This window comes from Wyeomyia smithii, chromosome 1 (genome assembly GCF_029784165.1).
Source record: "Wyeomyia smithii strain HCP4-BCI-WySm-NY-G18 chromosome 1, ASM2978416v1, whole genome shotgun sequence".
NCBI classification, from domain to species: Eukaryota; Metazoa; Arthropoda; class Insecta; order Diptera; family Culicidae; genus Wyeomyia; species Wyeomyia smithii.
Window position 1 is genome coordinate 155,479,341 of NC_073694.1, and position 13,718 is coordinate 155,493,058.

Consider the following 13,718-nt stretch of genomic DNA (forward strand, 5'->3'; position numbering starts at 1 on the left):
TATATTTTCATTTTAAGCTTGAAAATTTCGTCGTGTTTCTAAGAGAATTTTATTCCCCACACGAGAGAAAAGTGTTTTGCAGAGCCTCGCTTGCATCGGTTTTACTCTCGTGTATCATAACCATCTAACAGCCCGCTCGGATTTGTGTCGAAGGATTTTGCGCTGTCAAGGAACCAAAGTCTTTTGGAAGAACCAACAGACATAAGTATGTGTGTGCTGTCATCAGTGCTGTGTGCTGTCATCAGTCGCTGTCGGACTGTTTATCGAACATATGGGGAGCAGGGAGAGATGTGCAATACAATGAGAGCCGTATCAGTTTAAAGTTTTCTGTCTCGAAAAGACAGTCATTTTCAGAAGCCTGGCTATGACACAGATTTCTGGGTTCTGGATTTCAGATTTTAGAGGCTGAATATATGATGTTGAATTCTTGGTTTCAAAGTCCGGAGTCTGACTTAGGGCTTAATTTTTTTTTTGCATTTTCCCATTCGGATGTTGATTTTTACCTATCGCTTTGCATATTATTTTGATTGAGATCTTGATTCTACATCCTGTGTTCTTGATTCTATATTGTATGCTCTTGTTTTCAATTTCGATGTTCATGACAGGTGGTTGTAATTTTTAGGTTTTAAATTCCAATTTGTGGTTCTTATTCACCACTTTTTCATTTGTGGTTTCTAAATTCTGTGCTCTGGGATATGTTCAGGTTTTTAGATTCTAGTTCTAGATTTAATATTCTAAATTCTACATTCTGCCATCTGTGCCAAAAAAGCTGCATTAAAAATCCTTAGTGGCTGTAACAGGGTGTCGGAAACCTGGAAAATCACGGAATGTCAGGGAATTCATTTTTCGCTCGGGGAAATTAGGGAAAACAAAAATATATTCAGGGAAAATTTTATAACCGAGACGCGATACTTTTTCAAACGATTCTTTTGCGCAAAAACTGAATTTTCAGCATGAAAGGCTATTTTAGGACCTCTACGATTCGGTTTCATATCCGATTGAATATTTTTTTTACTGGGATTCCAGAGTTGCGTTAATTTACGTTGCACTTTTTTGCGCGGAATGCTGAAAATATCTGGGAAATTAATGTTATATTTCAGGGAAAATCAGGGAATTTCATCTTGAAAATTTTTTCGCCACCCTGTGTAAACTCAGATACGGCGGTGAACAACGTACTCTTGTCAAAACACTAGAACCTATACTGCCGCGAATAGCATGTCAATCCCACCTGCATTTTCAGCAAGCCGAGAAAAACGCGTTTTTATATGATTTTATAACATTGCTTTTTACTAGATGGGACAATATGTTTGGATGTTTTCCAGCAGTTTTTCATAACAAAGTTCATGAGCTCATCCATTGTTACGAAATTATGCATTGTTAGCTACCATTTACGCGTAATAACTCAATTTTATTGAAAATGCAAATGGGACTGACTTGCTATGCGCGGCAGTATATCAAGTAAAACTAGTACTAATTTTCAACCAAAAATCTTTGAATCTCCAGCTGCTACAATAAACTCTCGTAATATTATCGACTATTAGCAATCACATTAGCTAGTTATAAAATTGTTACCGCTTTCTTAAGGTGGAAGTGCGTCGAAGCCATAAATGGCCGACTTCAAGCCACCACGTGGTCGAATTCAAATTTTTAAATGCTTACCACTCTGTAATAGTAAATGCATCACTTGCGAAAACATATCATCATGTTTGTTATGGTGATAAAAACAAAAAATAGTGTTTTCATAGATAACGCATTAACAATTCCCGAGTCTTGTTGCGCTGAAAATTCGTAGTCGATCACGTGATGTGGTGACCACGTGGTGGCTTCCACACACTACCACCTGAACAAGAAATTTCGAATCCCTTACGAATAATTAGTCTGATTTGAGTGAACAAAGTGGTTTTGAAAATATCGAATTCTGTAATATGATTTCATAATTAACAATTTTTTTTCATAGTTTTGAAGTTTAAATTCTCGTTCCAAATATAAAATCAAACATTTTTTCAACTATTGATAATATTTTTATTCACACACTGTGTCCCGAAAATGTTGTTCATCACTTTAGATGCATGGGACTAGTCTTACAGAAACCGCAGCGCCACATACTTAGCACTTCACAACATAGCCGGGAGAAAGGCAGACTAGAAACGAAACTGCCACGAAAGTGAGCGACCGTAGCAGCAATATGGATCAAAAGTTCACCTTTCAACTACTAAGATGTTGACTGCCAAGGCAAAAAAAAAATGGGGCCGCCCGAGTCTGCAGAGGCAATCACGCTGGAGAGTCTAGTTGGTCTTTTCCGATGCTTTGTCTCCTCTTACAGAGGATCGAGAAAAGTGCGAACAATGTGGAAACTTATGGCTCCCACCACCCCTCTCCCTACGTGCATAATGTCATCGCCTCGCGAATGTAGGGCGCGAAGTGCGCTGTGTGCAAAGTCATAATAGACTCAGCAGGGGTTTCTGAATTGAACGATTGTTCGCTGTTTTCTGTCTGTAGAATTCGTCATTCATTTTAACCTTTTCTTTTTACTTTTTTTTTGTCTTTCAATGGTATGAAGCAACAAACAGGATGTAATGAATTTTTCCCGAAAGCTGTTGGTCTTTATTTCTGTTGTAACAGTTTTTGCCTTTCTCCTAGCAAGGGATAGCAATCACTGAAAAAACCAAAGGTATAAAAATGCTCCAAAGGGTCGAATGTCGTATATCAATCGACTTAGTTCGACGAGCAGAGAATTTTCTGTATGTGTGTGTGTATGTGTGTGTGTGTGTGTGTGTGTATATGTAACGGTCTCCCAATCTCACTCGATTTTCTCAGAGATGGCTGGACCGATTTTCATGAAACTAATTGCAAATGAAAGGTCTAGTTGTCCCATAAGACCCTATAGAATTTTATTGTAATCGGATTTTAGTTTCGAGGTTATGTATCAAAATGTGAAAATCACAAAACTTCATTATCTCAGAAACTACAAAACCGATTTGAACAAAATTGGTATCAAAAGAACGGGCTTGTTTTTTGAACCATTTGTGTAATAATTTTATAATGATTGGACATGTAGTTCAAAAGTTATGCAAGAAAACGTGTTTCAAACACTGTTTAAACTCACTCACTTTTCTCAGAGATGGCTGCACTCATAGGACCCTATTGAATTTAATGTTATTGGACTTTAACTTTGTCCGTTATGTTTAATATTGTGAAATCAGGCTATGATAAGAAACATGTTTTTAAGACTGTTTGAACTCATTCACTTTTCTCAGAGATGAATGGACCGATTTTCACAAAATAAGTTGCAATAGAATGGTCTAGTTACCTGATCAAACCCTATTGAATTTTATTATAATCGGACTGTAACTTTGTCTGTTATGTATCAAAATGTAAAAGTTATGAAACTCCATTATCTCAGAAACTACACAACCGATTTGAACAAAATAGGTATCAAATGAACGGGCTGTCTTTAAAACCCCTAAATAACGAATTTTATGATGATTGAACATGTAGTTCGAAGGTTATGAAAAGAAACTTGTTCAGAATACTTTATCAAATTCACTCGTTTTGCCAAAGATGGCATCACTGATTTCAACAATCTTAGTTTTAAATTGAAGGTTCAGTTGCTTTATTGGTACCCATTTAATTTGATTATAACACTGGTTGACAAAATCGAAAAAAAATCTGCTCTAAAGCTCATAATAATTGCCCTAGAAAGAAAAAAATTCACAGGAAAAGCTATAATTTTTCATTTTTTCTTAGTTTGACCTTCGGGGCAACACTTGCGTTCACCAGTGTAATCGAACTTTTATTATATCCATTATGTGTTAAATTGTAAAAATATTGAAAATCTCTTCTTTCAAAGATTACACGACTTATTTAAAGAAAACAGGTGTCACAAATTCGGACTTCAAAATGAAGTATGAAGTTGATTCCTGGGTAATGTTTGTCCCTTTTAGACTGGTAGAAACCGGAAGCTATTGTCGAGAAATTTAAAATGGCGTTTGAAGATGATTTCTGGCCTCAGGGTATCATACCGCTTCTTCAAATCGTATTGGATGATATTTGTCACTTTAGGCTGTTGATCGGAAACGGTCGCCATCTTCGCCATAGAAATACCCAGATTAGGCAGTTCGGCAATTTTATGATGGATTTTATGATTTTATGATTATCAGGCAACCAGAAGTGGTCATCTGGATTGAAAATTGGGTTTTAGGTCGGATTCTGGCCACTGGGTATAATCCAGGTTTCAAGAACCCATATTGTTTGGTATTTGGCCATTCATTGGATGCCTCTCAGAAACAATTAGTTATATCAACTGCTTTAAAGAATTTCAATTTCACTGATAAGATCATTCAAATTAATGTATAAGGAACAACATTTAATTATACATTATTTGAAATCTACTGACTAACGTTGACTTAAAGAATCTGAATATTTATAGGCAGTATATGAGTACAAATCGATTATACCACGATCAAAAACAAAATCGCATCATATAGTTGAAAGAATTTAATGTTATTTGCATGTATATGTGTTAATTTACATTTATATCGTCGGTTTCGTGCAACACTGGCACAACTCAAAAAACATAGTTTCGAGAAAAACGCGTTTGAAAATTTGCGTCGAAAATTTATTTTTCGATTTTCAAGAAAACTTTAAAGTTTAAGATTACCAATCCTTATTTAACACTTTTGGGTCTATTATGCACATATTACGTGCTCACGTTGTCCATGTTAAAACCTTATTTTTACTAACTTTATGGAGAAATTTCGATTTGTGCAGCAAAGGCACTTCTACACTGTGATTTTCGAAATGGGATTTCGTGTGATGAAACTTAACAGTATTTGGCATCGTTTGCCATCAAAAACTCAAAAATGCAAAATTTTGAGTTGTGCTAGTGTTGCACGAAGCCGATGATATGTTAAATTTTAAATGTTCGGTATATTTGTGCTGTTGGCTATCAAATATTTGTTGTTTAGAATGAATAACAAATCCAGCAGAAATAATCAAGTGTTGGAGTAAATCTATTTTAACAAATTATAAGTTCGAAGGAGAAAGGCTGGGTCTCACCGCTAGGTGGATTAATTTAGGTATTTGAAAGCCATATTGAGAATGGTGTTGTCGGTAGAGTTCTTTGTTCGCTAATAAAAACTGCAAACCTTTCTACAACCAACTGAATAGTACAGTCAGTTTTGAAAAGTTCACGAATCGCTCTCAGCGGCCTCAGATCGATTTTCATCGGCGGCTGCAAATGATTGAGTCTTCTTCAACTGCATAAGAGCACGATTCGCGTCGTTGCCACCGATTGACAGTTTACCCTCAAGTCAAAAGTTCAACTGTTGTTACCATCGGACCGAGTCGAACGTATCGAGTGAAGATCTTCGCCGCTCCGGTCAGGAATTTCTCAGCTGAAGAAAGTAACAGAAAATAACAATAAAAATCGATGTTTTCATTTTCCAGGAAATCGGCCCCCTCCGGTCCTCGAAGCTAAGCACGTTCTGAATAGCGCGTATTGCGTGGACCGTGAAGAAGGTATACATTTTCCATCCAGGCCACGCCGCTGCTGCCGGTCGTATCGAATGGCCTGTGCCGATGTGGGACAACCTTGGTCATTCGAGTGCCGGCCAACAATGTTGGAAGTGCACGAAACCTTCAGCTACGTACCGGTCCGCGGCAGGTCGGTTTGCTTGGGGCTGGGATTCTCAATTCATACAAGCGTGACGAAGATGCACCTTGTTAAGCTAATGCACACAGACAGAGGCACGTTGCTGGTCTGTTGGTCCGCAGAGTGCCGCGTAATGGTCTTATTGTTCAGTGTCATTCATTGGAGGCACGAGTACTCGTATTTGTTCGAGTTTTTTTTTTCTGGATATGTGGGTAATTATTATAAAAACAAAATAATGAAATCGAAAATCGATTTTCCATACAGCGCGGCGGAACCTTCCGCACTAAGTAGTGAGAGTTTTCAGCTTTGCAGTATCGGTTTTGCGAGTAGCTTATGCCGCTACTTTATTCGGCTGGTAGTGCTGGAAGCGGTGCACAGTTGGATCATTGCTAGACAAGCCAGTCAAAAATCATTCCTAAGTTTTCAGCGATTTTTTTTATTGAAAACAAATGCCCGCAAAATAAAACAAACAACTAAGTTTCAAGAAAACTGGTTTCAATCTTCGACTAAATAGAGAAACCATATGATATCAATTTTTTCTTAAAGAACTGCAAGATATAGTTTAATTCCTGTTAACACCTTTATTAAATTAGTTTACTGAGTTTTTTCGCATCAGCCTCTAGTTTTTTGTCAGTAACTTTTTCGGTCATACCTAGTGTTCATCCAATATCTCCTTTGCATACCTGATAAGGTATAATATAAAACAAACAGATAAGTCGGGAGGGTAACTTTCAGTTACCCTTAGTCTATTAGTCTATTTGGAGACTAGTGCTGGAGAAAGTGGGTTACCCATGACAGTACTAGATATTTGTTGATAGAACTGGTTGTTTCAGAGAAAGTAGCTAGAATTTATGCAAAATTCAAGTATTCCTAAAAACGAATACAGGTTGGTATTAGTGTTTTATCTGTTTTATCGAACCCGACGAGCAATCACTCTGCGGTCTTTTGACGCACGTTTGGGGTCACTAAAAGCTCCAAAATTCACAGGAATAGTTAAAAAGCTATACACCAGTTTGATGTAAAACTACCTGAGGTTGTTTTGTTACATTAAATGCATTGTTGCATTCGAGTTCGCAAATGATCAGTACGAAACAAACTTCTCCTCTTCAATAATTTGTTGAATTATAGACCTGATAATACGATAGACTGTTTTTGGCACATTTTGCATGTGTAGGATAAGTACAACGATACACCGTGCCCCAGTGCTGAGTCGAGAAAATTTCCAGCTCGAAAAGTTACTTGACTCGATCGGGAATCGAACCCGATATCACAACCGTGTGGGAGAGCTAGCCGACCGACATAGCCACGAGCCACGGGGACCACATTAAAATATATGGTGTCCCTTAAAAATTTTAAATCGGCGTTTGGAGTAAATTTTTGACTTTTGTGTACCGTTCGAAATTACCAATATTGGATAGTATTCCGCCGTTTTGAGCTGTTTTCCAGAGAGCAAAGGTCGCCAACTTAGATTTCAAAATGGCATGTGAAGTTAATTTCTGACTTCTGGGTATCATTCTGTTCTCCAGAAACCAGTAGTCGCCGTGTCAGGGATAGTTTTTTGACTTCTGTGCATCATCTCGACTATTTTAAGCTGTTTACCAGAAAAATTGGCTAAAATATGTGATTCATTTGTGTGGGATTCCTCCCCCTCCCAGAGTAAAGAGAAGTGTCAAATCATTATAGAAACATTTCATGTACTCTAATATCCTCACATTCGAAGTTTGGCTCCATTTTCTTGACTAGTTCTTGATTTTAGTAGAAATTCGTTTTTAATTTGTATGTGTGAAGGGAGGGGTGTCAAACCGTCATAGAAATATTTCCTGTTTCCGAAGGCCTAAGTGACAAATTTGGTTCATTTATTTCATTTATTGGGTTATGCAGAAATTTGTGTTCATTTGTATGGGACCCTTCAGAGGAAGGAAGGGTGTCCATTCTCCATAGAATTTTTTTTTGTTTCCTGATTGCCGAATTCGGCTCCATTTGCTTGATTAGTTATACAAACATGTGTGGCTCATTTATTTAGTACTCCTCCTTCCTAGAGAAGCAGGGGTCTTAAAACAGCATAAAAACTTCCCGGGTACAAAAAAAAAATCTAGGATGAAGAAATGTGAGACAAATTTTTTCGAAGGTTATCTTTTAGAGCATTTTTTATTTTTAACGCTTGTTGAATAATAGTAATAATTATTACGTTATCTCCTTCCTTTAAATTATTCATCCTATCTTTCTGCTACGTTCCTATCTACGCTTGTTGCTGGAGAATATCAAAAATGGTTGTTTTTGAACGATAAGTTATTTAGCATGAAAAAGTTCAAATGCTTATTAGTATTCATAAAATAATAATTGATTGAACAGTAAAGTTTTCACCTAATACTTATTTTCAAAGCGAGCAAAGGCATTTACAATACTGAAGTCTCAACGAGAACTATGTTTCGTTATAACATCAACAGCTTTGGTGGTATCAAAATGATTATGTGAGATTTTTTATGGAAAAATCTCAATAAACTGGTTTTGAAAGGGTTTTAACAGGAATTCAATTTAAATTTATAGAATTACAACTTTGTCGAATACATAAACTGACTAGACTGGAACTGGTTATTTGGTGTTATTCCCCCGGAAAAGAATTCAAACAATTATGTTAAAAACTAGCCAAGAAGTATCCGAAGAAATTTCACTAAGAAACGCACAAAATGTTGAAAAGTATTTTGACCGTCCGTTTGTTAGGATTGCTCTCAGTGTGCGGCGCTTCGATCCTTGTTTGCCACTCTCTTTAACAACCGTACGAAAATATTATTTCATAAATAGTCAAGCGCCAGCGCCGCAGAAAGAGAAAAAAAAACTTCGCACTTGGATTTGCTCGGCTCGCCGGACACGAGTCAAGGTGAAGTTAAACTGAATCAACAGATAAATTCGATTGATCGGAAAATTTGACAACGGTTTTGCCTAGTAACAAGTTTAAAAACAGCCGTTTGTGTTCGTTTTTCTCGTTGTATTTTGTCAAATTTAATTTAGATTTTTTGTTCGCAAAGCCTTAATGTAAGTAAATATTAATAAAAAACCTCAAAAAGTTTTGTCTTCTCAATACAATTCCACGAGAAGTTTGCCCAATATTATAATTACCGTCTCTGTTTTACTTCTGACAGAAAACTTGGCGCGTCATTTGGGTAGTTGCTCTTGTTTTTCTTTATTCCGAATAAATTGGGATGGGAAATGTGTCAGCATGTGATGCATATAACGACGAGCATTCCTCTTACTTGTACGGGGACAGAGATCTATGTATCAGCAGCGCATCCCAGCGGCTAAACTCCGGTAAACTATTACACTGTCGTCTTGCGCCAACCAACTTTTGTCTGTTGGCTGGCGGCGGTCTCCGTATGGCTACAAGACGGCAACATGTTTACGCAACTAATTACACGCTTTGCCAAGTTTACCATTTTTTAATTCGGAATGTGCTTGTTCTGTTTCCGTTTTTTTTCTTCGCAGATATAATGGCTTTCTACCACAGGGCGACCGTGGCCGGCGTCGGTCGAAATTTGTGCTATACAAACGAACCGAATCGAATGGCGTCAAGCGGTCCAAACACTACATCGTACAATCACCTCAGACTTCACAGGCAATACTCGACGCGAGGCAGCATTCGATATCGTACACACTGTCTCGGAATCAGGCCGTTATAGTCGAGTACAAAGAGGACCCCGACACGGATATGTTTCAGGTGAGTTTCACCCGTGGGGCGTCTTCCGATTATTTCTACATAATGTGCGTAGTTTTAAATTGTTGATTCGTTCATTAATCTCTGCTTTTTATTGTTTTAGTAAATTAAAGAATAATTACAACATTTGTCTAATCAGCACACATTCGCTGCTCAAACTATAGAGTTTGAGTGTGAGCGATACCTGTACAATTAACAAAATTGTTAGGGGTCTCCACGTAATGCTCCTATTTTAATAGCCAGCCTTATCTTCCATTATACGTCAATTAGTTAATGGAATTTTTCGCTTTGAACAGAACTGAATTATTGTGCAACTTACGTCGATTTGGCATCGAAAAGAATCAACAACCAATGATTCTAGAAATTTTATTTCTTCTGCCCCAGTTTTGTGTGTAAATTTTTTTGCATCTTATTTTTATCACCTTTAGGAGGCATTTTGTTCTCTTTACAGTTGGACATGAGAATTATATACACCAAACATCCCAATAGACAATGATCGTGTAGTGCATCTACCATTTCGTGACTCCAAAGATTAATTTCGCTTAGGAAATTTAAACTTAACTAACGTCAAAGTAAGGCCGCAGGCTTGACTGATGAATGATCTTAAACCAAAAAGCATCGGAGAAACGCTGGCTGACTTACTTCGTACTGTCTTAAGCTTGCTGCTGAGCGAAGATGATGATGATGATCATTCACCGAACAGCATAATGTTGTGGCTGTGCTGCACGAAAACCGCATAGACCGAACTATTAGAGAGAAGTCAATGTGTGTGTATGTGATTGTGGCCCTGTTGCACCCGCGCTGCTGACAGACCGACCGCTTTCGTCAGTATCGGCCAAACGGTGCTCCACGAGGGCATCGAACCAGAACGACCGTAAAACGGCTCTGGGAGACCGTTCACCCACCATTGCTATAAAGGTCAAACCCGTGTTTGGATGATGATAATTTCAGATAGGCTGCTGTCAGACTTTGACGGTTTCACGTTGTGGATGTTGTTGATCAAACTGGTCGATATGCGGGGAGGGACTTCCTTTGGTGTTAATCCACAATTGTTGAGTTGATCGGCTTTATCTTACTTTAAGAAATATTTCAGATTGAGACCATGCAGAGAACAACTTTCCTTCGTACCAAACCGAGCACCAAGGCACGGTTACAAATTAATTCCGCTGATTGTATTTGAACAGTGATAACAAAGTAAACCATCACATAATCGATAAACGGTCTAGCAGCAGACGGAAAACCTCGTGTGAAGTGTGTGCACCTAGCCAACAGCATTTGGAACGACATTCTTCCTAAACAAAACCTAGTGTACATAGAGGTGCATACATTTGTGACCCGCTTTGTCTTGCTTTCCATCCAATTTCCAGCGGATAGAAAGCGCACTGCTGCTGCCAGTGAAGATATCGAATTTCAACTGTCTCCTTCCGGGGTGCGCGTGCGTCCCTAGTTGGGAAGCGGTAGACCACATGTGCAACCGTAGAACACGTGTGCGACGCTGTGGGTGAAAGTAGAATGCATTCCTTCCGCTCCTGTGTTCGGCATTACTGCAGTGCTTCCGCAGCCGTAGGCGCACAGCTCGGGCTGAAGGTTTGAAATATTATCCGTGGAAGCAAATATTATGTGCTTATGTCATGTATTGATTTCATATATATTTCGCTTCAGTATTGATAAATCTAATGAAAATGTCCAGCGCGGTGAGTTGACTTTGAGAATGAAACTATTTTACACTACAAACAACAATGACCGAAAGTGAACTCCCTGTGGTACTTGCTAAGACTGTGGAGTGACAAAAATGAAAAACATGAATAAATCACTGAATCAGTAAATTGCATCAAAAACACAAGCAATCGCCCATACGAATGCACGCTGCAGTGATGCGTTGCTCCCGAGCAGGGCAATTATTTGCAGTTGAAGAATAAAATTACTACCCGCTGATCAATGGTTGCTTACCCCTCGAAGGGCGATTTCTCTTCGATCACGCATCTGTAGCTCTTCTGTTGTGTGCTTGACTTTGTTCGCTCTGATGCAAGACTGCGTTTGCATCCTGCTGGAGAGCGTTTGCCGCACAACGTATCATTTGTGACTTATTCGGTAGAAGATCCAATCCAACTAAATTTATTCCTTCGATTAAGGCACCATAATATTCACATCTAACTGCAGCAGTGAAAGACGATCGGTCAATAACTCTTTCCCGGCCTAGCGACTATCCCCTTGTTATACGCGGCCCTGGTAAACGTCTATCGAAGAAGGAAAATTATTAGTTGTTCAGCAGCGTTTGCTGTTTTGAGTAGGGTAAGCGGGGTAAGACCGCCCCCTTAAGCAATTCTGTTTATAGAAAAAAAAGTTGCGGCTGCAATTTCATTTTTTCTTCGCTAAGAGGTTCTTCTATTCAATACCCGCATTTAAAAATAAGAACTGAAATATTTTTGTTTATTTTCCAGCTTTTTTTCAAATTTTAAAAATTCATTGAAAATATGCAGATCTTTTTCATGCGGGGTAAGCCCGCCCACCAGCGGGGTAAGATCGCCCACCATATTTTGAGGATAAACAATATTTTTAGGGCCGAAACGGTTGATTCTATCGGTATAGTGTCTCTGATAAAGTTGTAGATGGTATTTTTTTCTTTTTAAATAAAATATACACTGTGAAAAATCTGAAAAAAAGATTTTCCTAAGTTTTAAATTATTTCGTTTTCTGATTATTCAAGTTCAAATCAATGTTTAGGTAACTTTTTTGGTTTTCAAAATAAATCGATTTTTCAGAATTGGGGTTTTTCAAGATATTGAATTCATAATATACCTATCTTCAAGCTAAAAATTAAAACTCATTAAACCTATCTGTATGATTCTATTGAAGACTTATTATGTATAGAAAAATACTAATAATTATTATTTCTTTTATTTATATTTTCAATTTTTTATGTTTTTTTTGAAGAACAAAATTACCAACGACTCTATACACCAAATAAACCGTAAAAAAAAATCTTCACAGAAATTGAGCTATTAATATTTCTATTACTCCATGATCCAACAACCATAAAATTTTAGCTTACCTTTTGTAGATTTTACAGGCAAAAACATGTTTTTTTCAAAAAAATTTGAAAAATAATATATTTTTAATTCTATTTCTATATTTTTTCTTTAATTTTTTTTTAGAGTGTGTACTTTTTTCGAAAGTAAAAAACTACTATTTTCAATTCTGCCGGAGACAACAAACACACCGTCCTGGCTCTAAAATTATTTCGGTTCATTAACACCATGAACACAGGTTTACTTTTTTCAAAAATAAGTCTTGTTAATATATATTACTAGAAAAGCTTAAACCAAATCGAAAATGGTCGATTAACATCGATGTCTTATGTGGCTTGAAGTTGCTTTACTGATCCTGTAAATATTCCCTTTGTAGTGTCGAGGCATTTGGGTCTTGAAGTAAAACAACAAGCAGTTGGATTCGTGGCGGTTTTACCCCTTGTATAGTGGGCGACTTTACCCCCAGTGGAACATTTTCATATTCGACCGAAAAAGTAGTCAAAATTACAAGATTACTCACGGCCTTCGATATTTCCGAAAGAAGATAGATTCAGGCAAGTGATTAAACGTATATTCACGAACAAAACAATAGATTTTTAGACTGAAAAACCTTAAGTCCCGTTGCCGCAAAACAATAGCGCATTGACTGGATGCCAGCTGAAAGGTTGTTTTTGATTATTTCTGCGACCGTTCGTGCACTATCAAAACAGAAAAACGTGCAAAATGTTATGTAATTATACTGTAATAGACACGTTAAAGAAATTTTTCAATTATTTTATAACTTGGTAGTAAAACTACGGTGGGCGGTCTTACCCTGTTCACCCCTATGTGTGTCTGTTGTTTAGTGCGGTTAAAGGTAAACACTTTGCCGTGATTATTAGCATCTTGCTTGCTGCTCCAAGCTGGTTCAGCTCTATGGACTTCGAAAAGCAGACTTTTGGACTATCGCAGACCGTTCATTAAATCTGGTTACTTTGTTTTGCTGTCCCCGAGATAAGGTCAAAGGTGGCAACCGATCCTTTTAGGTTTTTGCTTAGTCGCTTGAGGCATTGCATTGTTTTCCAATAACGGATTTACTTCGTATATAAACGTTGGTGGGTAAAATAAATTACTTTTATGTTTATGTTTTGACTTAGGACTACTACTACCTTGTTTTCTTTGTTACAAATTACATTAGATTTTTATCGATAATAACTGTTCAACCAAATTATAAAGTGAAATCATCTATACGTCGTTATAAAGTTGGATTGTTGAACGATTCTGTGTAGAAACAGACTTCATTAGAAGCGACTATCCAACAGTTTTTAAGTGGCTTCAATGCAAACCA

At 37.5% G+C, this 13,718-nt stretch overlaps 1 protein-coding gene across 3 annotated transcripts in view; it reads left to right on the forward strand.

The window, feature by feature from the left end:
• Positions 1-13,718, forward strand: part of LOC129718603 (protein pellino) — a 70,862-nt gene that overhangs the window by 31,603 nt on the left and 25,541 nt on the right. For all 3 annotated transcript variants that reach the window (XM_055669529.1, XM_055669527.1, XM_055669528.1), the window contains exon 4: positions 9,134-9,365. In XM_055669529.1, coding sequence (XP_055525504.1) covers positions 9,134-9,365 — 232 coding nt within the window. The remainder of the gene's footprint in view (positions 1-9,133; positions 9,366-13,718) is intronic.